This window comes from Scylla paramamosain, chromosome 5, assembly GCF_035594125.1.
Source record: "Scylla paramamosain isolate STU-SP2022 chromosome 5, ASM3559412v1, whole genome shotgun sequence".
In the NCBI taxonomy this organism is placed as follows: domain Eukaryota; kingdom Metazoa; phylum Arthropoda; class Malacostraca; order Decapoda; family Portunidae; genus Scylla; species Scylla paramamosain.
In genome coordinates, this window is record NC_087155.1 from 15,209,192 (window position 1) to 15,231,691 (window position 22,500).

At 40.5% G+C, this 22,500-nt stretch overlaps 1 protein-coding gene across 5 annotated transcripts in view; it reads left to right on the plus strand.

The window, feature by feature from the left end:
- Nucleotides 1-22,500, plus strand: part of LOC135100577 (adipokinetic hormone/corazonin-related peptide receptor variant I-like) — a 382,588-nt gene that overhangs the window by 252,874 nt on the left and 107,214 nt on the right. For all 5 annotated transcript variants that reach the window (XM_064003596.1, XM_064003594.1, XM_064003598.1 and 2 more), the window contains one exon: nucleotides 22,319-22,467. In XM_064003596.1, coding sequence (XP_063859666.1) covers nucleotides 22,319-22,467 — 149 coding nt within the window. The remainder of the gene's footprint in view (nucleotides 1-22,318; nucleotides 22,468-22,500) is intronic.

The window sequence follows — 22,500 nt, forward strand, 5'->3', positions numbered from 1 at the left end:
AGTAACATACGAACTGTCAGGATTTCAAAAGGTATAATGGTGTGTGGATTTCAACGAGAACACATGTTACCTGATGCGAAAAAAAAAAGTATTGTTGCTTCAAATAATACGATCACGAGCATTCTCTCTCTCTCTCTCTCTCTCTCTCTCTCTCTCTCTCTCTCTCTCTCTCTCTCTCTCTCTCGCTCGCTCGCTCGCTCGCTCGCTCTGTTCAAAGCCCCAAAACCGTTTCCATCGATTTGAGCAAGATTGAGCCAGTTCTCGACACCATCAGATGATCACCACTGATGTGCTTTTCGTGTTGTACCTTGCTCGTAAAATGAAATATAGTTCCTTCAGAGGAGAAGAAAGTTTTCCATCGACCGTAACATTGCTAAGAATTGTATTTTGGGTAAGTTTACTAGCCGATGATCAAACAATATTCGAAAACCTTATTGTAAGAAAGTGTGAAGGATTTTGACCATCATCTTCAAGTGTAAGTCACGGGATTATGAAGAAACGTGAAATGCCAGACCTCGGTTTTCTAATGTCCAGGAATAGTAAGTCTTAGCTAACTTGTTAAAAAAGTCTAGCATGTTTAATTCCACGCCTGTTTCGTGCCGCATTTTTGTCTTGCACTGGATTGGCTGCAACACATCTGACTTGCGGGACAATTTAGCATGCGTTGTATTGCTAAAAAGAAAGTTGGAATCACGCCTCAACACTCTGGCTTGTATTCCCAGTCTCCGCACGCCAGTCGTCCCTCTGTTCCGTGCAGCTGTATCACTGGCGGGGTTTTCTCGGTAAGGCAGAAATAGAATACTGTCGAGATAATCACTGTATCTGTATCACTCAAAAACAATTAAATTCTCTGGGGCACTCTAATAGTTTCATTAAGCAGAGGCTAATCACCTGATATGGATGTTCATTACTTGATGGAACATTATTTTGCATGAATGATGGATTGTATTATTTGGAACGCTGGGTTTACATGAAGCAGAGTCGAGGAGAAGATGCAAGAACACCAAGTGAATGAGGACAAGGAGAACATTCCTCTATGGCACTCCATGAAAGAAAATAAATCCAGAAACTCTTTACAAATCAAATTTATTCGCGGGAACTTTAAAAACCGGTGGACCGAAGACGCCACTTTCAGTATTGCAGTATTCCTTTCCAAAACGTCCCTTTATTATCCGCCTGGCTCAGGGCACCAACACACACTTGAAAGCTGCAATACAGGGAACTGCTGTGTTTGAAGAGATTTGAGTCACTACTGTGCGCTTGATCCTGTCCACGGTGCTACGATATATATATATATATATATATATATATATATATATATATATATATATATATATATATATATATATATATATATATATATATATATATATATATATATATATATATATATATATATATATATATATATATATATATATATATATATATATCCCTTAAGTACTAAAAGAAATCAAAACTCTTCCTGGTTCAATTAAATAGAAGTGGGAGTCTAGGGTGTGAATCCTGCGGTGTGCGTAGTGGTGGTGGTGGTGGTGGTGGCGGTGGTGGATCTCCTCTGTGGTTTATACTTTTATTAGCTCCAATGGTGACCGATGATACAGTGCTGTCTTTGTTTATATTTATTACAATAATCAGCCAAATTCGTGCTTTTATTTTCTGTCTCGAGGCGTGGAGATGAAGTAAACAAGTCCATCTTAACGTCTCCAGGATTTTCTTGTGCAGATCGCCTGTCATCTACCTTTCTTCTAATTTATTCCATCACTAATAGTTTTTTCCTTATTCTCCCCTTACATCCCTGTGCCTATGCCCCCAAATGTCAGTGTCACAAGGCGTCTTTAAGTTTGGGTGATGTAAACTAAACAGGCAGCCGACAGAGGAGATTATGGAAAGGTACTTGTGTTATTGTGTAGTCACTGATGCTGATGGTGATAGGCGTACTCGTCTTCTAGTAACATTTCCTCTCAGATTACCTAACTCTCTCAACCAGGCAGTCCTCCTCGACACCTTGCAGTCAGCGACCTTCTATAACATATTCGCACACCCTCATAAAAGTTTGGCCGTTACCATGGCAATGAGTGTGACTTTGTGAATACTGAATCATTCCCACTCTTTCGTTTTCTTGATTCCTTCCCCTCCATCCACTCATCATTTTGTTCCTTTCTCTTCCTTTGCTTCTTGTTCCTTCCCTTCGTATCCTACCTGCCTTTTTCTTTTGCTTTCTCTTTTCCTTGTTTTGTTATAAATTAACTACAGTGTTTATCTGATTCCTTCTAAAATATTTAGCGTGGCGTAGTGTAATTAAATAGCCAAAAGAGAATCTAGAGGTTTATTGTTTTGTTATCCTTTGTGAGCCTTTGAAATGTACCACACTCATACCCAGTCACTGCTAAGTCTTTTTTGTGTCACTTATACACGCCGCCATACCCTGCTACTCTTCTGCTGCTACCGCTTATTAGTAGTATAATTTCTCAGCCACTCCCTGTCAATCCCAGCCAACTCGCCACAGTCTTCAGAACACCCATCCCTTTCCTTCCCTTATTCTCCTACCTCTCATTCTTCCTTCCGTACTCTCTACTGCGTTATATTCTCTTTCCTTCTTTCTCTTACCCTTCCTCTCATTTTTTTTTCTTTCTACTTCGTCACCTCTTTCTTCCTTTCATTCTTTCTCTTCTCCTCGTTTCTCTCTTATCCTTCTTACCTACCTTACTTTCTCTCTCTTCTTCCTTATTTTTTTTTCAGTTCACTTCGTTATCTCTTCTTTCCACCATCCTCTCCTCTGCCTTTCTCTCATCCTTTTTCGCTGCTTTTCTCTCTTCTCTTCCTTTCTTTTCGTTCCTGTCTTCCAATTCGTTACTACTTCTTTCTCTCCTTTGCCTTTCTTTTTATCGTCTTTCTTCTCTTCTCTCTTCTCTTTCCCTCCATTTTCTTCTCTTCTCTCCACTTTGGTACGTCTTTTCTCTTTTCTTTTAACCTTTTTCCTTAACTTCCTTTGTCTCCTCTGCTTTCCTATCCCTTACCCTCCCTCCCTTCCTTCCCTGTTCACCTGCCCCCCCTCCGTCCACCTCGTAAATACATCACCATATTAATAACCGAGCTGAGAGATGTTTTGCAAGTTAATTGTTTTCTCTCCCTTCACTTCTATCTTCGATTTTTCTTATTACTTCCTATCCTTTTTTTATTTATTTTTTTTCATATTTCTTTTGTTTTTTTCTGCGAATTATCTTTTTTTCCCTTCTTCCTTTCTTCGTTTCTTTTTCCTTGGTTCCTTCCCTTCCTTCCTTCCCTTCCTTTCCTTTCCTTCCTTCCTTCCTTCCTTCCCTTCCTTCCTTCCTTCCTTCCTTCCTTCCTTCCTTCCTTCCTTCCTTCCCTTCTTTCCCTTCTTTCCCTTCTTTCCTTTATTCCTGTCTTTCATTTCCTTATCCTCCTCCTTTGTGTGTGTGTTTTTTTTAATCCTCCTTCGTTTCATCTTTTACTAATTTTGTTTTTCTCCTTAACTCCTCTTGATTTTTCAGTCTCCTTTTCCTCCTTTCTTCATTTCCTCTTTAATTCACCCCTTTCCTTCTCCTTAATTTATTTTATTCCTTCTCATTTTCTTCTGTTTGTCACTATTTTTTCCTTTTTCCTTTCTTCCTCTGTTTTTTTTTTGTCATCGTTTTGACCTAACTTTTTTCATTTGTGTTCCTTTCCTATCTTCCTCTTTCCTCATTTCTTCCTCTCTTCATTCCCCCGCTATTCAAAATTTTCCTTTTTCATTTTCTCACTTTTTCTTTCATCTTTTATTCCTCCACTTAGCCCAAAACTTTTTACCAATTAGAATCTCCATTATTCTCTCTCTCTCTCTCTCTCTCTCTCTCTCTCTCTCTCTCTCTCTCTCTCTCTCTCTCTCTCTCTCTCTCTCTCTCTCTCTCTCTCTCTCTCTCTCTCTCTCTCTCTCGACTGATTGCCTGGTTGCTTAATTTTTATTGTTGTATGTTTTTTTCTTCATTTTTTTTTTTCTTTTTTTTTTCATCATTTACCTTCAGTTCCTGTCAAAAGTATTTTCTCTTCATATCTAATTCATTTTCCATTGATTTGCTTTCCTTCTTTCTTTTCTTTTTTCCGTACTTCCTTTCTTCCTTCTTTTAATTTCTTTTCTCTCCCTTGTTTCTTTTCCTTTTTTCACTTTTTTTTTTATCTTTCCTTCATCTGTCCACCTATTCATCCTTCCTTCATTAATTTCTTCCTTCAATCCATCTCTTATTCCCTTTCTTCCTTACTTCTTATTCTATCACTCCTTTCCTCCCTCCTTGTCTTCATGCCTTCCTTCCCCTCTTCTCTGCATCTCTCCCTCCCTCCCTCCCTCGCTCCTTCCCTCCTTACTTCCTTCCTTTTCACCATGATCATATTTCAGCCGTTGCCGTTAACTCATTATAACATATTTCAAACTAATAGACATCTTTTCCTCCCTCCTTCCTTCCCTTCTTCCCTCCCTCCCTCCCTCTTGTCATTTCCTTCACTCCTTCCCTCCTCCTCCTTTCACACGTTCGCTGATTCCTTCCCATTCCTTTCTCTACGTTTTCCTTTTTATTTTATTTCATTCTCCCTTTTTTTCTCCCCCTTTTCTTTCTCTTTTTTTACTTTCTTTTCCTAGACTCTTTTCATCTCACTTATTTTTCCGTTTCTGTTCTTTTCTTTCTTCCTTTCCTCCCTTCTTTCGTCTCCTCTCATTCCATCTTTTCTTTCATTTTATTGCATCTCTCTTTTTCTTGTTTTCCTTTCCTCATATTCCATTTCCTCTTCCAACTTCATTCTTCTCTACACTTTTCTATTTTTTTTATTCTCTACTCTTCCAATCCTTCGTTTGTTTTTCCCTCTTTCTACTTTCCTTCTCTTTCCTCTCACTTTTTTTTTCTAGTCCTCCTTTTTCTCTTCTTCCCTATTTTTTCATTTGCATCGTTCTTTTCCTCCCTCTTTTTTCTCAATTGCTCCCTTGTCTCTCTTCTTTCTGCTTCCTTCCACTCTCTCTCTATATACTCTTTTTTGGTCTGCTTTGGTCTGTTTTCTCCCTCTCTTTCGTTTCACTCTTTCCTCCTCCCCTCGTCACGTCTCTTCGTAATTATTCAAAATGCCCTTCCTCCTTCCACGAGAATTATACTTTATGGCCTCAAAAGTAGTGTTTGTGGGACTTCACGTGAGCTGTTGTGTGTTATTTGAGTTATGCTTTTATTTCTCCTCGTCTCCCGCGTTTATTTAAGTTTTTAGTGTTATTTTTGTGTTTTTGTGTTATATGTTTGGTTTGATGGCCGTTTTTCGTGAATTTTTGTTTTCTGTTGTGGTTCTTATTAGTTTCGTTTATATCTTATGTTTATTTGTAGAGGCAGTTTGTTAATTAGTGACGTGTATATATTTTATTATCTTTTTTTTATTAAAGGTTTCTGTGCGTTGTTTTGTTAATTGCTTGTTAACGTAGTTTTATTTATTTCCTTTTGTTCTTTCGTTTGATTGATAGAGGAGAGTTCATATTTATTTATCTTGAATGGAGAGGAAAGTCTTTTTTGTTACTGTAGCTAAGCCAGTGTTGTTGTTTTTTTTTATTTATTTACCTTTCACCTTCTCCAGTTGAGTTAAGATTATCGTCATTGCGCGATCTTTTTTCTCCTCTCCTGTTTTCCCTCCTTTTCTTAGCTTTTTTGTTCCTGCCTCCTTTTTTTTCGTTTTTCCTCTTTCTCTTTCCCTATTTCTTAGTTTTCGTCTATCCATTTCCCTGATTTCTTTCTTCACACACACACACACACACACACACACACACACACACACACACACACACACACACACACACACACACACACACACACACACACACACCACTTCTTTTCCATTTTCGTTTTGCACATTTTTCCCTTCCTCCGCCATCCCCAAGATTTTTTTTCCGTTTTCTCCTCCTCCTCCTCCTCCTCCTCCTCCTCCTCCTCCTCCTCCTATATATCTATTAATCTTCGTCTATTTTTGTCCTTTAGCGAAACACGAGTTTTCTTCCTCTTGATTTATTTCTTTGTTGTCCTCAGCACGACTTTCATCTTAGAGGGGGTGTGGGTGCCAGACTGAAGATGAATAGCGGCGTGGAGGGAGTGTGTGGACGTACGTTGGTGTGTGCCAGATATTGCGTTGTACTCTCTGCGCCTGGAAATCGAGGCCTGCCAGTGACATGATCTGCTTCTCTGTGTGTGTGTGTGTGTGTGTGTGTGAGTGTGTGGCAGGGGGGAGGAGGTGAGTGGTGGGAATTCATGAAGGAAAGATGTGTGGATTTACGGCGGGTATGTTATAAAGATTTCTTTTTTATGTAAGAGGGGGCACTGGCAAAAGGCAACAAAAGAGCGAAAAAAAAGGCCCACTGAAGTGCCAGTTCCAAAAAAGAAGGTTAAAAAGTATGTTTAACAAGGGTACCTACACACACATGTACGTACACAGGCACGCACGCACGCACGCAGACACACACACACACACACACACACACACACACACACACACACACACACACGAGTGACCCTTCCCCGTCTGCTGCGGTAATCAAGCAATCAGGGCGTCGCGTGGTGGGCGTGTGAAGCATTAATTAACAGCATCCACAGCCTCCCGCCTCCCGCCGGCCAAGCGATGACTCAGAGGCGCCACTCAGCACATCACCACCATCAGCTTCCCGTCACTCCACGCCGCCGCTGCCGTGACGGAGGGACGCGGCAGGCGATAGCACCCTCGGCACGTTAATTAATACTGAGACTGCAGCTCCAGCCGTACCTGACGAACCGAGCCGCCCACGTGCCTGGTGCTATAATGCTTGCGTCAGGTGTTTGGTGGTGGTGATGGTATTTTTTGGTTCGTGGGCGGACAGTCACTCTTCTGCTGCTACTGCGTGACAACCATTGCCACTCATGACAATTCCTCTCATTAAAATGTACTGTCAGGCTCCTAAAATGCGTCACAGCCGTTCATAATTCCTCTCATTAAAACGTTCTGTCAGGCTTCCCAAATCATCGTCTGCCTTCACTCTTCACGCTGTCCTCCCGCCGCCACAAGTCTGGTGTGTGTTGAGCGCCATTGCCTCATCTTCGTGGGAGGAGTGACGGGGATGGGCCTCCCTCCGCCCCTCCATCCCGCGGCCAGGTAGCGAGGCCTGAAAATACTCAATCAGCCACGGCCAGCCCACGACGCGTCATCACCTCAAATAACCTAATTAATTCAAGCTAGAATATGAACCTAGGAAAATATTCATAATAACATTTTCATTCTGAATATACTAAATATTTTTATACGAACATCATCTCTCTCGCTCTCTTGGCAAGAATATTACTAACAAAAGATGACGCTCTTTGCTGTAAACTCTCTTCTTGGTGTCTTCCGCCGTGTTAAGTCACCCAGTGCACGCTGCTTGGAGGACGCCGTGCACTGCTGATCCTACAATACAAGGGAGCAATGAGCGCACGGCCAAGTGAATTTTAATATAAACCGGAGCGTAGTCTGAAAGTTTGACTGAACATTTTTGTGTTTTTTTTTTTTTTTTTTCCTGAGGGCATTGTAATGACAGAATTGTGTTGTTGGTGAGCCTTGTGTGCTGACGGCTGCACTTCTCCTCCTCCTCTTTCTCCTCCTCCTCCTCCTCCTTCTCCTCCTCCTCCTCTTCTTTTTCCTCCAGGTTCACTGCCTTGCTTCTCTAACCTGTAACTAATTAGAAATAGCTACCACACAGTCTTGCAAGGACCTAAAGATCTATTCCTGTTTGATTTTCCTTTGTAATCCTACTTTTCTTTACCTCCATCTAAAGTTATCACAGCCTCGTCACAGCCTCATCGCAGTCTCGTCCTGTCCGTGGCGTGCGGTGTGGCGGGACGGTTGTTGCAGAGGAAAGAAATCAGGCGGTAAATCAGCTGCGGGAAACTCTTCCTGTCGTCTGGTAATGCACGTAACTTTTGTGGCTGTTCCTGCTTCCTCTCAGCTCCATCCTTCCTCTCCGCCCATCCCTCCTCTCCTCATCGATCCCAACACACACACACACACACACACACACACACACACACACACACACACACACACACACACACACACACACACACACACACACACACACACAGAGAGAGAGAGAGAGAGAGAGAGAGAGAGAGAGATTTCAGTAACCACTAACATTTATCAATATCATATAGAAAATAAATAACACCACACACACACACACACACACACAGACACACACACACACACACACACAGGGTTTTAAACGTAGTCTTTTCCTCAATGCTTCTCTTTCACCTTCATGGTCCTTTGTCATCTCATCATTATCGTCATCATCTTTACCTTCTTCATTTCTTTTTCTTTATATTGCACAGAAAACGCTAAGCTATATTTGTATGACGATATTACCACCACCACTACCACCACCACCACTACCACTACCACCACCACCACCACAATCTCTATACAACACAAAACTTTAAACAACACTGCCACAAAAGACACCTACGTAACTTTTTGCTCCACAAAGGCACCAAGAACGAACGAACGAAGACACACACACACACACACACACACACACACACACACACACACACACACACACACACCAAAAATAGCACATTAACTTCTTTTATCCCAACTTTTTACCACAAACACCCGCACATCTAAGATTTACCTTATCAAATATTACACAGACGTTCTTTATAAGTAGACTTTGGGGACACTTTTTTACTCAGAGGACGAAAAGAAGGCTTAACTTAACATATTTACAGGACAAATCCAAGGTACTCCCCGTGTGATGTTTAGAGAAGAAATGTAAGCAAACATCTCTTGACTTGATGAGACGAAGTAAACAGTGTGGGGAGAGAGAGAGAGAGAGAGAGAGAGAGAGAGAGAGAGAGAGAGAGAGAGAGAGAGAGAGAGAGAGAGAGAGAGAGAGAGAGAGAGAGAGAGAGAGAGAGAGAATATTCTACTAGATTGGAGCATATAGTGTATTTCTATATGTGTTCTTTCCCTAGAGTGGTGTTAGGGAGGCAGATTCTGTTAGCTTCTCTGATGTGTGTGTGTGTGTGTGTGTGTGTGTGTGTGTGTGTGTGTGTGTGTGTGTGTGTGAGCTGTTATACTGAAAACTAGTACAGTAATATAACTTACTAGTACAGTAACATAACTTACAGTGTACGAGTAGAAGCTACGTATAATATTAAGTCTAATCATTTACAGTCTTTCACAGTTACGGGGATGGAAGTGTAGTCACATTGGTCACCTTCTCGTAATGATGAGTAAGTCACGAGTCCACACGTCGGAAGTGTTGTTATAGTAATATCTATGTAAGAGGAGGATGAAAAAAAAAAAGGCTCACTGAAGTAACAGTCCCCAAAGAGTATTCAGAATATTCCAAAATTATCCAAAAATTATGAAGAAATCCAAACTTGTGAAGAAGAAATGTTTCAGTCCCTCATCTTTACTACATTCAGGTTGCTGTATTAGAAATTATTGTGTATTTCAAGCGTGTTATCATGCTTCCGTTGACAGTTTGGTATGTATTCTTCACCTACAAAGGAAAAAAATATCCATGAGAACTTGATGTATAATTTTGTGGCCATTGAAATTAGTCTTATTGAAATCCCGAAGTGTTTAAAAATACGATTTCCAGTTCTAGTGTTGCCTGGGGTCGAAGGTGTTAATCTTCAATCAAACAAAACTAAAGAAGTCTTGGGAGAGTTAATTAGAGGCTAGGATTGTCATCACCAACCCTTGCGTCCCTTCTCATGTACTGTTATCCACTCGACTCACCAAGAAGTAGTGTGTCTCTCCCCCAACACTTCCTGTATCTTAGGCTTACTTGTTTCCATTCTAGCACCACTCCAAAGGAAGATAGAGAGAGAGACTTATTTTTTTTTTATATTCTCGCCTCCAGACTCTTCTCGCCAAGGAAGATAAGCCGAGAGGTACTCACTATTTCTTCTATTCACCCACTCCTCTATCCCCCCTAGATCACTTCACGAGTATAAGGAAAGAAAAGGGAGTGCAGGAATATGGGGATTTTGGGCGATGAAAGAAAAGAGAAGAGAAAAAAAAACAGAAGACGCGGACAAAAAAAAAAAAAAAAAAAATCAGGAAGTTCCGATATAAAAGACCAACAACACTGAACTGAACTGAACTTTCACCATACACTTCCCCGCCCTACACCTCCATGCCCCAACTCCCTCTGCCGCTCTCTTCACAAGCCCCACCTCGGCAGTCTCCAGGAAGTAATTTAAGTGGACTGAACTGAAATAAACCGAACTCGTACCATACTCTTGCTTCATTCTATCTCAACACCGCATCTTCCTCTGCCGCTCTCCACACAAGCCACCTCCTCGTTCGTCTTTAGAAAGTGACGTATCTTCTTCGCTACTTCACTTCACTAAATACGTTGAGGCAAGGAACGTTTATTCTTGCCCACAAGCCACTTAAACTGTCGAGCTTAATATTTTCAGTCCAGGTGAGATGACGGTTCATTAGGGAAAGGTGGGGAGAGGGAAAGAGTTCAGGAAATAGGATTAAGTGGAAGTGGAGGAGCAGCAGGCACAGGGAATGAAAAGAGCAAAGACAAGTAGAGCATGAAGGAGCAGAGTACGTGTGTTGGTGGAAGATGAGGGCTGCTGGAAGGGCCTGACAAAAGGAATAAAAAAGAAACATTAACATGAAGAGGACATTCGGAAAGATCTGCATATAGTGGGTCTGATTGCACCGCGGGAAAAGGCTTTCGTTGTCAGAGAGAGAGAGAGAGAGAGAGAGAGAGAGAGAGAGAGAGAGAGAGAGAGAGAGAGAGAGAGAGAGAGAGAGAGAGAGAGAGAGAGAGAATTATAGAGGTACATTAGTGTCAATCTACTCATTCACGGCTACTGCATCTGTTACCCGTCTGTTTGTCTATCTAGCTAGTAATTTTACTCGTATTACAGTGTTCGCACTTTCTCTTCACTGTATCATTCACTGGCAACCTTTGATCTTTAACTTCTCTGTGTGTCTGTCTAACTGTCTCTGTTTGTCTGTCTACCTGGTTATCTGCTTTGATCTACTCTCAGCAGTTATGGCTTATCATATTCTTCCTTGCCTTCCTCTGCCTTTCCTTATCTTGTCTTGCTACGCCTTGTCCTTCCTTGCCTCTCTGTGCTCCTCCTTGTCTCGTCTTGCCCTGGCCTTGGCATGTTTTCCCTTTACTGAAAATATCCTTTTCATGAGGACGAGAAGCACGAAGCAATAACCAACAAATAGCAGCCACCATAAAGGATTTTGCTCAGAATAATTTTTAGGTATTTCACATTTTTCCTCTTGCTTCTCTTGTCCCCTTTTCCACCTTCATACCTGTTTAGTGAGTGTAGGTGTGGCTTCTCTCACGTGTGGGTCACACATTGACCTTCAATACACTGGCGTAAGAAATCCTCGTGTTTGGAAAAAAGACTATTCGGCTTTGTGCGTGGAAAGAAGCAGGTTGTGTGGCGCGGACAAGCTCGCGTCGCTCTTCCAGGATATGCTTTCATTCTCCAGGTTTTCATGATACAAAAATGCAATTTTACTGCCTCTGCTACCACGCAGCTTCACTCCTCCCTATCCCTCCCGGTCGCCGTTGACTTAGGCCACGAAACAGCTCCTGCGAAATTTCTTTTCTTTTGAAGGATTCTTTCTTTACCAAAGGATTCTGTTCGTAACGAGACAGACCACCAGAGATTTTCTCTCGTGAAAAACATGATATGAAAGGACATAAAATTTAAGGTTTCGATAACGTGATAAATTGGTCATGGATGAAAAGTCAATGAACAAACTGGAAAAGGAAAGGAGTAACGAAGCAAACTGTTCTCAGTCACCTGAAGGGAGGCTGGCTTTCACCGTGACAGTTTGAACGGGAAGCAGCAGTAGTAGTAGCAGCAGCAGCAGCAGCAGCAGCAGGTGGGGAGATAGTAATATGCGTCACGATGGTACTGCCGCCTGAGCCTCACCAAGGGTCTGCCGTGACCACAGCGGCGGCCGAGCAGCTGCAGCATGGATTGTGAACCTTTGTTGGGGAAGTAACACACAACACCTGCACGCCGGCACAGGTGGCGCAGGCAACACATAACACCGCCTATAAAACTGTGCCAAGCGTGGTGAAAAAGAAATAATGAAAACTGCTAATAAAATAGTTAACACATGGAGAACACTGCCGCTGCTGACTCTCATGTAACGAAATTCACACAAGAAAGCCACACTGTGGGACGTTGTGGGAGAGGGAGAGAGAGAGAGAGAGAGAGAGAGAGAGAGAGAGAGAGAGAGAGAGAGAGAGAGAGAGAGAGAGAGAGAGAGAGAGAGAGAGAGAGAGAGAGAGAGAGAGAGAGAGAGAAACAGCGCTTGTCCTCATTCAACGCTTTTTCCTCCTTCATTGCTTTATTCATTCACACATTTTCAGCTCACTGCCAGTCTTTTACGCCACCAAGTCTTCATTTCCATCTGAGTTTCCTCGAGATTTATGCAACCAGAAGGAAACATGCAGTGCGGCCGTTCATTCGACTCCATTAGCACACATGACATTCCCTCGGGCAAAAGCACCGGCGTTCCCTTCGGTATTCAGCATCACCACTCATACATAGCAGATTTAATCCCCGTCCTTCACCGCAGCGCCTCGCATGCACCACCCTCATGCATTTAGTCTATCGGCTGCCGTAAATTTGCGTCTGTCCAAGGCCCATATTCAGAAGCGCTTTGCTCTTTCACCACGATTATCTTCAAAGGCCACTGATGATTAGTCGGGTTCTCAAAACTGTTTCTCCATTTAGTAATGCAGAAATGTTAATCTGTCACTAGAACCATAAAAACGCTCTCAAAATCCCGTGTAGCTTCAACTTTTTAGAGCCTTTTGAAATAGTGTAAGTGCGGCACAGAAGTGTTTCAGAATATGGTTCCTTTAGCCCCTGAAAGTTCCCTGTGCATTTCATTCTAACTTGAGGACAGCTAGCTACTCCAGCGTATAGCTTCCTTCTGCTGGCTGGCGACGAACCTGGAATATTCTGAGCTGCTAACATGCATATTTCTCTCGCCACCTGAGCAGCGGCAGAAATGATAAAAGACACCCAACAGGAGAGAATGAATGCATGGACATACAGACAAATAGACACCGACACGGAGACACATTAAGACTGACAGACGGACAAATAAGCGAACACACGAGCAGAGCAGAGGCAAGCTGGCTTACTGACGAACGGACGGAATAACTGACGGGATAAGTGAGTGAGTGAATGGAAGTGAAAATGTTGATGGAGTGTGAGTCGGTGTTTGGAATGGAAGTGAATGTGTGTTAAGTGCGTGGGTGTGTGTGACTATGAAATGTGATTGATGGAGAGAGAGAGAGAGAGAGAGAGAGAGAGAGAGAGAGAGAGAGAGAGAGAGAGAGAGAGAGAGAGAGAGAGAGAGAGAGAGAGAGAGAGAGAGAGAGAGAGAGAGAGAGAGAGAGAGAGAGAGAGAGAGAGAGAGAGAGAGAGAGATGTATTTGACTGTTTAGTTTTAAAGGGAGATGGAAATGCGCCAAAACAAAATAGGAATGGACGGTGGAAGTAATATAGCAGAGGAAATGGATCGAATGAGTAAATGCGAGCGTCACCAATTTGAGATAAAGTAATTGTACGAGTGTGTATGTGTGTGTGTGTGTGTGTGTGTGTGTGTGTGTGTGTGTGTGTGTGTGTGTGTGTATGTGTGTGTGTTATTGGCCATGGAGGACATCAAAGAGGCATTGGAAAGCTCCGATAAAAGTATTCTTGATCGCTGCTCTTTTGATAATGGACAAATTTTGTTTAAATGGTAAAAAAAAAAAAAAAAACTCAACATTCTGAATGACTGTTAAAAAGAATATATATGTATAGAAATTAAAGGAAATGGAGACAAAAGCGAAAAAAAAATATCGATGAGTTGGAATTGTACTTTTTCTGTGGAATAAATGTAAAGGAAGGAAAAATAAAACTAACATGGAACGACATAAAAGAAAACCAACTAAAACACAGACAAATTTTATGAAAGGGAAAAAAATATATATATAAAGATAAAAAGTATAAAAAAGAGAAATGGAAAAGGAGAAAAAACGTAAAAGCTATCGCACAACTTTCAGACTTGCAATGATAAATGTGCATAAGAGGAAAATCATTCGCCCACTTGTTTTTTCACCTATTTTTCGGTGTGATCAATGCATTCGCGTGTCGATGAGCACCGGGGACACTTCCGCCCATAAATCACTGCCATTATGGAAAGAGAGAGAGAGAGAGAGAGAGAGAGAGAGAGAGAGAGAGAGAGAGAGAGAGAGAGAGAGAGAGAGAGAGAGAGAGAGTGTGTGTGTGTGTGTGTGTGTGTGTGTGTGTTCATCAAAATTTACATCCTCCCCAAATATTCTGTACCGATGAAGGAATTTATTTATTTTCTTTTTTTTTCTGTGATGATGAACTATTTATTTTACTGGAATAGGCATGTATTTCTCACTCTGTCTGGTCACTTGCTGTGTTGTCATTGCTGTTCATATCTGGTTCTGCTGCTATTTATTTGTGAAGTATCTGTAAATTTTTCAATTACTGATAATAAGCATTATTTTTTTTTCATTTATTTACTCGATTCTACACCTGCTTTTTATTTCATGTTTGTTGTGTTGTCATCACTGTCCATACCTTGCTCAGTGATGTTTGTTGGAATTTGAATTGTTGATGATAAACATAATCTAATTTATTTACTCGATTCTACTCCTGCGTCTCTCTTCACGTGTTGTTTATGTTGTTGTTATTACCGTTTTTCTCTTTTTTTAATGTTTATTCCTTATGCATTTCTTCGGTTACTGGTAATAAGGACATTTTTTTTCTTATTCGATTTGACACGTTCCTTGTTTTACTTGTTTTGTGTTGATACTACGTTTTTCTTTCTCGTTTACTAGCGTGATTTATCTGTTAAGTGTATTTATTTAGTGTAAAGTGTCCAGGTGCTAAAAATTTTACTACCTGTTTGTTGATGAAAGGCATAAAGGAAAGAATGTGGATAATATACATAAACGGAAAATAACTGTAATTACTTGTCAACAAAACATAAACTTAAAATAACATTAATTATGTGTCTCATTTGTTGACTTTCAGGTTATTAAGGATTTATGCGTCCGTAGTTTGTTCTCATTTCTTATTCCTATTTCTTAGTTGAATTATCTATTATTTTTATTATTTAGGCTATCTGGCTTACTTATATTCTCACTTTTGTCTCTGATTTTTTTCTGTAGTTTACGTAATGTTTTTTTTTTTTTGGTTCCTCCTCCTTCAATTCCTTTTCCAACTTTTTTTTCTTTTCTTGGTCGCTGTCGTCGATCTCGTCTTCCTTGTTATCATCATAGTTATCGACCCCCACGTCCTCTTCCTTTCATCTATTCCTCATCTTTGTCCACTTCGTTATCCACATAATTTAGTGTCTTTGCCCTCCTCTTTTTCCTCTTCGCCCTCTTTGTTATCCTCGTAATCGTAATCGGTGCCCTCCCCCTCTTCCTCCTCCATGTACTACTCGTTATCATCGTAGTCGTTCTCCTCTACCTTCCAGTTCTCCTCCCCGTCCTTCTTATCACTCATATCCAGGAGGAAAAGGCCAGCCAGCAAAACTCAAGAAATAAAACACCACGTCACAGGTTTCCACAAAAGGGCAATAAACTTACCGATCGGAAGAAAAAGAACGTCTCTGTGTGTGTGTGTGTGTGTGTGTGTGTGTGTGTGTGTGTGTCTGTGTGTGTGACCTTTTTCCTACGTTCCCTGGCTGTCGATGAGTCACATTCCTCATTCCCTTGCCACCGCTGTCGCCGCCTCGAGAAACGGAAAGGCGCGCCAGATTAATGAGATGACGCTTGTGTGGTTCTCCTTCATTCCTCTCATGCTTCCCTGGAGCTTTTCTGTCAAATACGTGATCTTTGGGGTGTTTGCCACATTTTTCTGGCTTTGTCTTTCTCTCTTTTTTTTCTCTCTTTTTCTCTCGGTTATGTTGTAGTGGTTTTCTTGTTTTTCACTTTTATTTTTATTCTTTTTTACTTTTTTGTTGTCGTGTTATGTCGAATATGTGTCTTTTGTTGTGTTTTCCTGCTTTTCTCTCTCTCTCTCTCTCTCTCTCTCTCTCTCTCTCTCTCTCTCTCTCTCTCTCTCTCTCTCTCTCTCTCTCTCTCTCTCTCACAGTGGTTTCCTTTTTTCCATTTTTTCTTCTTTTCTTTAACGTTTTTTTTTTCATCCGGGTCTCTTTCGTGGTTTTGTTAGATATATATATATATATATTTTTTGTTTTGGTTTACCCCTTTCCAATTTTTTTTATTTTTGTTTTCTTTGTTTTCTTTTATTTTTTCCTCCCATTCTTCGTGATTTTCTGTTGTATGCGTGTCCTTTTGTTGTGTTCGGGCTTTTCCTTTTCCGTTTTCTTTTAGGGTTTAGTTCTTTCCATTCTTCTTTTTTCTTCCCTTTCTTCCAAATTTCCTTCCTGGTTTTACGATTGGTGCGTTTCCAATAAAAGTGATTCTCTCTCTCTCTCTCTCTCTCTCTCTCTCTCTCTCTCTCTCTCTCTCTCTCTCTCTCTCTCTCTCTCTCTCTCTCTCTCTCTCTCTCTCTCTCTCTCTCTCTCTCTCTCTCTCTCTCTCTCTCTCTCTCTCTCTCTCTCTCTCTCTCTCTCTCTCTCTCTCTCTCTCTCTATATATATATATATATATATATACCTTGTCTATTTCTCTTTCTTTGTTTCTTTTTGTTATTTTCTTGTGTCTTTATTTTCTTTGTGGAGGAAAGAATGTACATTTTTACATTGTATATATATATATATATATATATATATATATATATATATATATATATATATATATATATATATATATATATATATATATATATATATATATATATATAGATATAGATATATATATATTGATTTTGTTTTTCTGTATTTCTTTATTCATTTTCTCAAGTTTGTAGAAATAGGTATATTAAGTATATAGTTTTTTTTGATGCATCTCTATTTATTTTTGAAGTGTGAAGAAAACTAACCAAGATTCCTAAAAAAAAAAAAATATTGAAAGACAACCGCTATCTGAAGTACCGCTCCTTGAAAAACAGTAACACATACAAGATAGTTTAATGTTTTTACCAGCGTTCATTTTTCTCATCCAATTCCTGCGCCACTCGAGGTTTCACTGAGGTATGTGCACGTTCTCTTCCCGGTAAACTTTTCGTTTTATTATTTTTAAGTTTGGCTCAGCTTATCTCTTCTTACGTTTTGGAATCACGCGAACTTTTCTTATCCTCTCTTTTCGTGAAATGTTTATTGTTTTAAAATTGTTTACCAAGTGTTTTTTTTTTTTTTAAAGGTCTCTGCGTATTTTTTGTTCTCAAAGTGCTCTGTTTTGCTATTCTGGAAGTGTACTGCTTTGCACGTAAAGAGTTCACATCTTTATTGGAATATATAAAATAAAAAGAAAATAGTCTAGCTTATTTTAGTGACTCAAGCGATGTAAAACAGAAAGAAAGATAAAGGCTGTTTAGAGATCTGCACTCTTTCATATCTCTCTCTCTCTCTCTCTCTCTCTCTCTCTCTCTCTCTCTCTCTCTCTCTCTCTCTCTCTCTCCCTGCAACGTCTTCACTAATTCACTCCACCCCTTTCCAAACATTCAAACCTTGCAGAGAAACGCCAGTTTACCTGCGTATATCTTTACCCTCCTTTTCGCAACTACACTCGTTTCTGCTCCGTTTCTGTATTTTGCGAGCAGGAGGATGTCGAAAATGGACCCTCCACTCTTTATTTCTATTCTACTGCCTTGGGTTTCCTTACTATGGATATGTATTGTGAGAGAAAGAAGGAAAATGGACAAAGAGAGGGAGGGGTGACTGACATGTACGTAATAGGGAAAGGAAAATATCAGATCCTTTGCAGTGTATTTTTGTGTTATTGTCATCGGTCTTCTATTGAGAGGGAGGGAGAGACTGCAAAGGGAGGAAGGAGTGTGTCTGACAACGTACTGCCTGTGGAAGAGAGGAAGTGGTACCAAAGAGATCAGATTCCTGTGAGTGCCTTTATTAGGGCTGGGATTATTATTATCCGCCTGTCAAGTGTCGTGTGTGAAAGAGCACGGTACTGGTCTGGGTGGCAGCGCATCACCCGGAAAGGAAAGGCAAGGAGTAAGGGATATATAGGAGGACATTAATTGGGGAAACCTCCTTTTTGGTGGCAGTAATGATGCAAGCCAGGCGTTACTTGATATATTATCTTATTTGTTTATCCATTTATTTATCTTATTAATTTATTTATTTACTAATATGCTTGCTTACTTGTGTATTTATTTATTTTTCTTATGTATATGCACTGGATTCAATGCTTTATTTATTATTTTTTATGCCTTGGTTTGTATTTTTAAGCGCTTTGCTCTCTCATAACGACAATTTTAAAGGCCAAATATATGAGTAGTGGAGTTGTCATGGATATTTTTCCCCGCTGATGATGCAGAATTCTGGCTAATCTATCACTGCAGTCATGAAAATACCCTTTCAATGGAGACCGCTCAAAATGGCGGAGATAAGGCTTTTGGGGATAAACTGAATAATCGTTTTATGATAATTTTGACACCTTATCCATGTTATCTCTCTCTCTCTCTCTCTCTCTCTCTCTCTCTCTCTCTCTCTCTCTCTCTCTCTCTCTCTCTCTCTCTCTCTCTCTCTCGCTCGCTCGCTCGCAAGATGACGGTATTCCAAACTTTCGCACATACATTATTTTCTCATTTAATTTTCCTTGGCTTACTGTTATTAGTGTAATAATGCAGTCCTTTATGGTCAGTTTATCGCCTTCAAGCATGAAAATTCCCCACATGATTAACTTACAAGACGCTGAAGAATAGCGTCCCTTGCTCACTCAGCGCGACATTTGCAGCTAATGAAGGGAAATGCGGAGGGAAGGAAATGAGTAAAATTAACGAAAGAAACACTCTCTGCTTACTTGGTTTAGTGTCGTTATTCATTCACCTAAGGAACGTACGTGTTTTTTTTAACGCTTTGGACTTTCGTAAACACCATCAAATGCCACGGAAGTGATTAATAGGGTCATCGTGATGTCTTTTCCTATTGGTGATACGTAATAATCCTTCTTAAATTATGACTAGAATCATGAAACCTCTCTTGAAAACCCTTATAGCCTTCACTATTGCCTGTTAAATGTAAAGATAAGGCTCCCAAAAGCTCTCAGTAACTTCCACCGTAGCCTTCACATTGTAGTCAAGACAAGTCGCCTATAAACCCACCGTAGCCTTCAGAATGTAGTTAAGATAGGGTGCCCCGAAATCCCTGTAGCTTCCATCATAGCCTTCAGAATGTAATTACGATAGGGCATCCAGAAACCCCGGTAACTTTCACAATAACCTTCAAATGTAGTTAAGATGAGGCGCCCAAAATACCCGATAACTTCCAATTACCTAACCTTACCGATCTGGTGTGTCTATGGCAATTATGGAACGCCATCCTTACCATTCTACCTCTCTCATTAAATCATGTACCTTGCATTTGTCTCCTGTATCTCGCATTTCATTCGTTGTCTCCCTCCATCTCTTTTTCCTTGTAAGCGGTTCTCCAGTTCTCCTCGTTCCACTACAGGCTGTTAAATGCAAAGGTACTAAGACGCGATAGACAGTTTCTGAATTAGGATCCGTTTCACCCGTTTCATTATGATGCCACGCACGCTTTCTTGTGTCCCTCTCCCCTTCCATGTCCAACCGCCGACTTACATTGATAAAGCTAATGACGACACGCATGGAAGGGTAGGATACAAAAGGAGAAAGATATATATAGACTTAGGAGGAGTGTGTTGGCAATGAGTGATGTTTTGTCGCTGTTCACTGTGTTTCAAGTATTTGTCGGAAATGTGAATTGCTATGATTGCTATGGATGGTTATATGGTTTGTGTTGATGTTTTTGGTTAGTGCTGACTGTGTTATTATTGATGCTGATGTTAGTTCATGTTGGTACTACCCTCTACTACTACTACTACCACTACTACTACTACGACTACTACTACGACTACTACTACGACTACGACTACTACTACGACTACTACTACTACTAATGATCAGGTTGACTGGATAACAGTGGCAGTGTATGGAAGAACTTGAACTAAGAGGAAGATGAAACAAAGAAACAAACTAAGATATAAAAAATAAATAAATAAATGTATAAATAAATAAAAAGAGATAAGAAAATCAATAAAACTAAAAGGCACTTGAACAGGAACATTTACTTCACTACGGTACACTAGACACGCATCATCTGCTGCCGCCTCTGCAACACCACTTGTATAACACTGATCACAAGGAAAAGGAAATTTGCATTCATTTAAACATAGTAAACCATTCACATAAAAAAGACGCAAAGATTCAAGGTGTCTGATAGCACTAATTCAATACACAAACACACATGGAAGCAATGATTTAAGGACATATTAAACTGACTGCATAAATAGGGGTAGAAAGGTTCATTACAACGGATAACGCTAACCATGTACAAATATATTACTCTGAATGAATTTAGACTAGAATAATCAAAGTATCGGATATCACGAGTCTCACGGTAAAAGGAAATATTTAATCAAGTAAAGCTATATTCAACAAATCACATAAACAGAGATCGTAAGGTAAAAATAATTAGGTTAATTATTTTTCGACCTGTACCTTCCTTCCTCCCTGAAGGAAGTAGTTTTTTTTTTTTATCCAATTTGTGAAAGAGGCTGATCAAGATCTCGCTTAAAAAAAAATGAAAAAAGGTGAAAATTGTTTGCTAATCTTCCCAAAAGTGGCAAAAAAAAATAAAAAAAATAAATAAATAAAAATACGTGCAGCTTCAGAAAGAAAAGTTTAACAGAGGGCGTAGCAGAAACACACCAAAACAATGTCCCGTGGCCTTCCTTCCTCCTACCTTACCTGCCTCCCTGATTACCCCCTTTGTTCCCGTCCGGTGACTCCCGTAACTGGCTCCTTGTCCTCAACTGGCGACCTCTCTAATTAGATCATTATTCCATCACGAGTATCCCTAATTAGGACCTTTCTCCTCTCCAGGTAGCCCTTTCCCTTCCCTCGCCTCACCAGCTACTTCTGCTCCTGCTCCTCGTCGCAAGTAACTCCTTCAACTTAGCGTGAAATTCTTGCAAGAGCTGCTTATATAACTTGTCAGCTTCCTCTCCGGCCGTCGATTTTAGAATATTTTGCTACACGATTTTTTATTTTATTTTATTTTATTTTTTTTTTTATATGTTTGGAGTCCTGTGTGTACGTCTCATGTGGTTTATGGTTTTGTTATATAATATTTGTGTTTTTTTTTCTTTCTAATTTTTTTTCAGATTTTGTTTGTTTGTTTATTTGTTTTTTCTTTGTTCTTTGTTTTTTTTTTTGTTCTTATTCTTTTTTCTTGTTTTTGTTCCTGTTTTTTCTCGTTCCTGTCCTCCTCCTCCTCCTCCTCCTCCTCCTCCTCCTCCTCCTCCTCCTCCTCCTCCTCCTCTTACTCCTCCTTATCCTGTTCCTCACTCAGCATCTAAATCTATTTATCTGCTGCCTGACAAACTTTCCAGACGCTACGTAGTTACTTCCTCCTCCGATGCGGCGCGTGGATAGGCTGATATCTACACTTAACTTCCACGCTAATTAACGACACTCTAATGATACACTCAGACTTACACGGGACTCGATCTTAGACTTTGCCATCACCAGCGACCCATCCAACCACTCTTGATATCTCCTTCTTATAAAATGTTCTTAACCAATCCGTGCGTCTTCATGTCCTCCCTGGGATAAGCCGTTAGAGTGTCAGCCGTGGTTAAGGCTTATCCCAATGGACATTTCTGCACTGGACTGGACTGGGTTGGACTAGTAATCAGAACAGGACGTGAAATAGCGAGTTTAAATGTGATAAAGTTAGATTTTCAGTGTCATAGGATAAATTGGTTCTGAAACAATGGTAGATGACTGGGATAGACTCAGTAAGTAAGTTTTTAGTGCTGAGTTAATAAGGAATTGTAAGAACAAGATTAAATAAATGTATAGATAGGGGAGGTCTGTTTTATAGAAGGACTGGGACGAGTTTCCTTTAAGTTGAATGCTAAATCAGTCTTGTTGCATATCCATCCATCCATCCATCCATCTATCCATCACTCCATCCATGCACTCGTCCATCCATTCATGCATTAACCCACCTACCTATACCTCACCTTTCCTTCTACTTACCCGATACTATTCCTGCTCTGAGCCAGCAAGTCACTCTCTGAACCAGCACCTTGAGACTTCATAATGAGCCAGCTAATTCTGTTCTCTGTTCTCAGGTGACGACGGTGATGATGCCGGTGGAGGTTGGTTGGGCAGCGATGGTGCAGTGGCTGGCAGGAGACGCCCTCTGCCGCCTCTTCTCCTTCTTCAGGATCTTCGGCCACTACCTGTCCTCCTTCATCCTCGTGTGCATCTCCATTGACAGGTGAGAAGGGGCAGGGAAAAGTGAGAGAGAGAG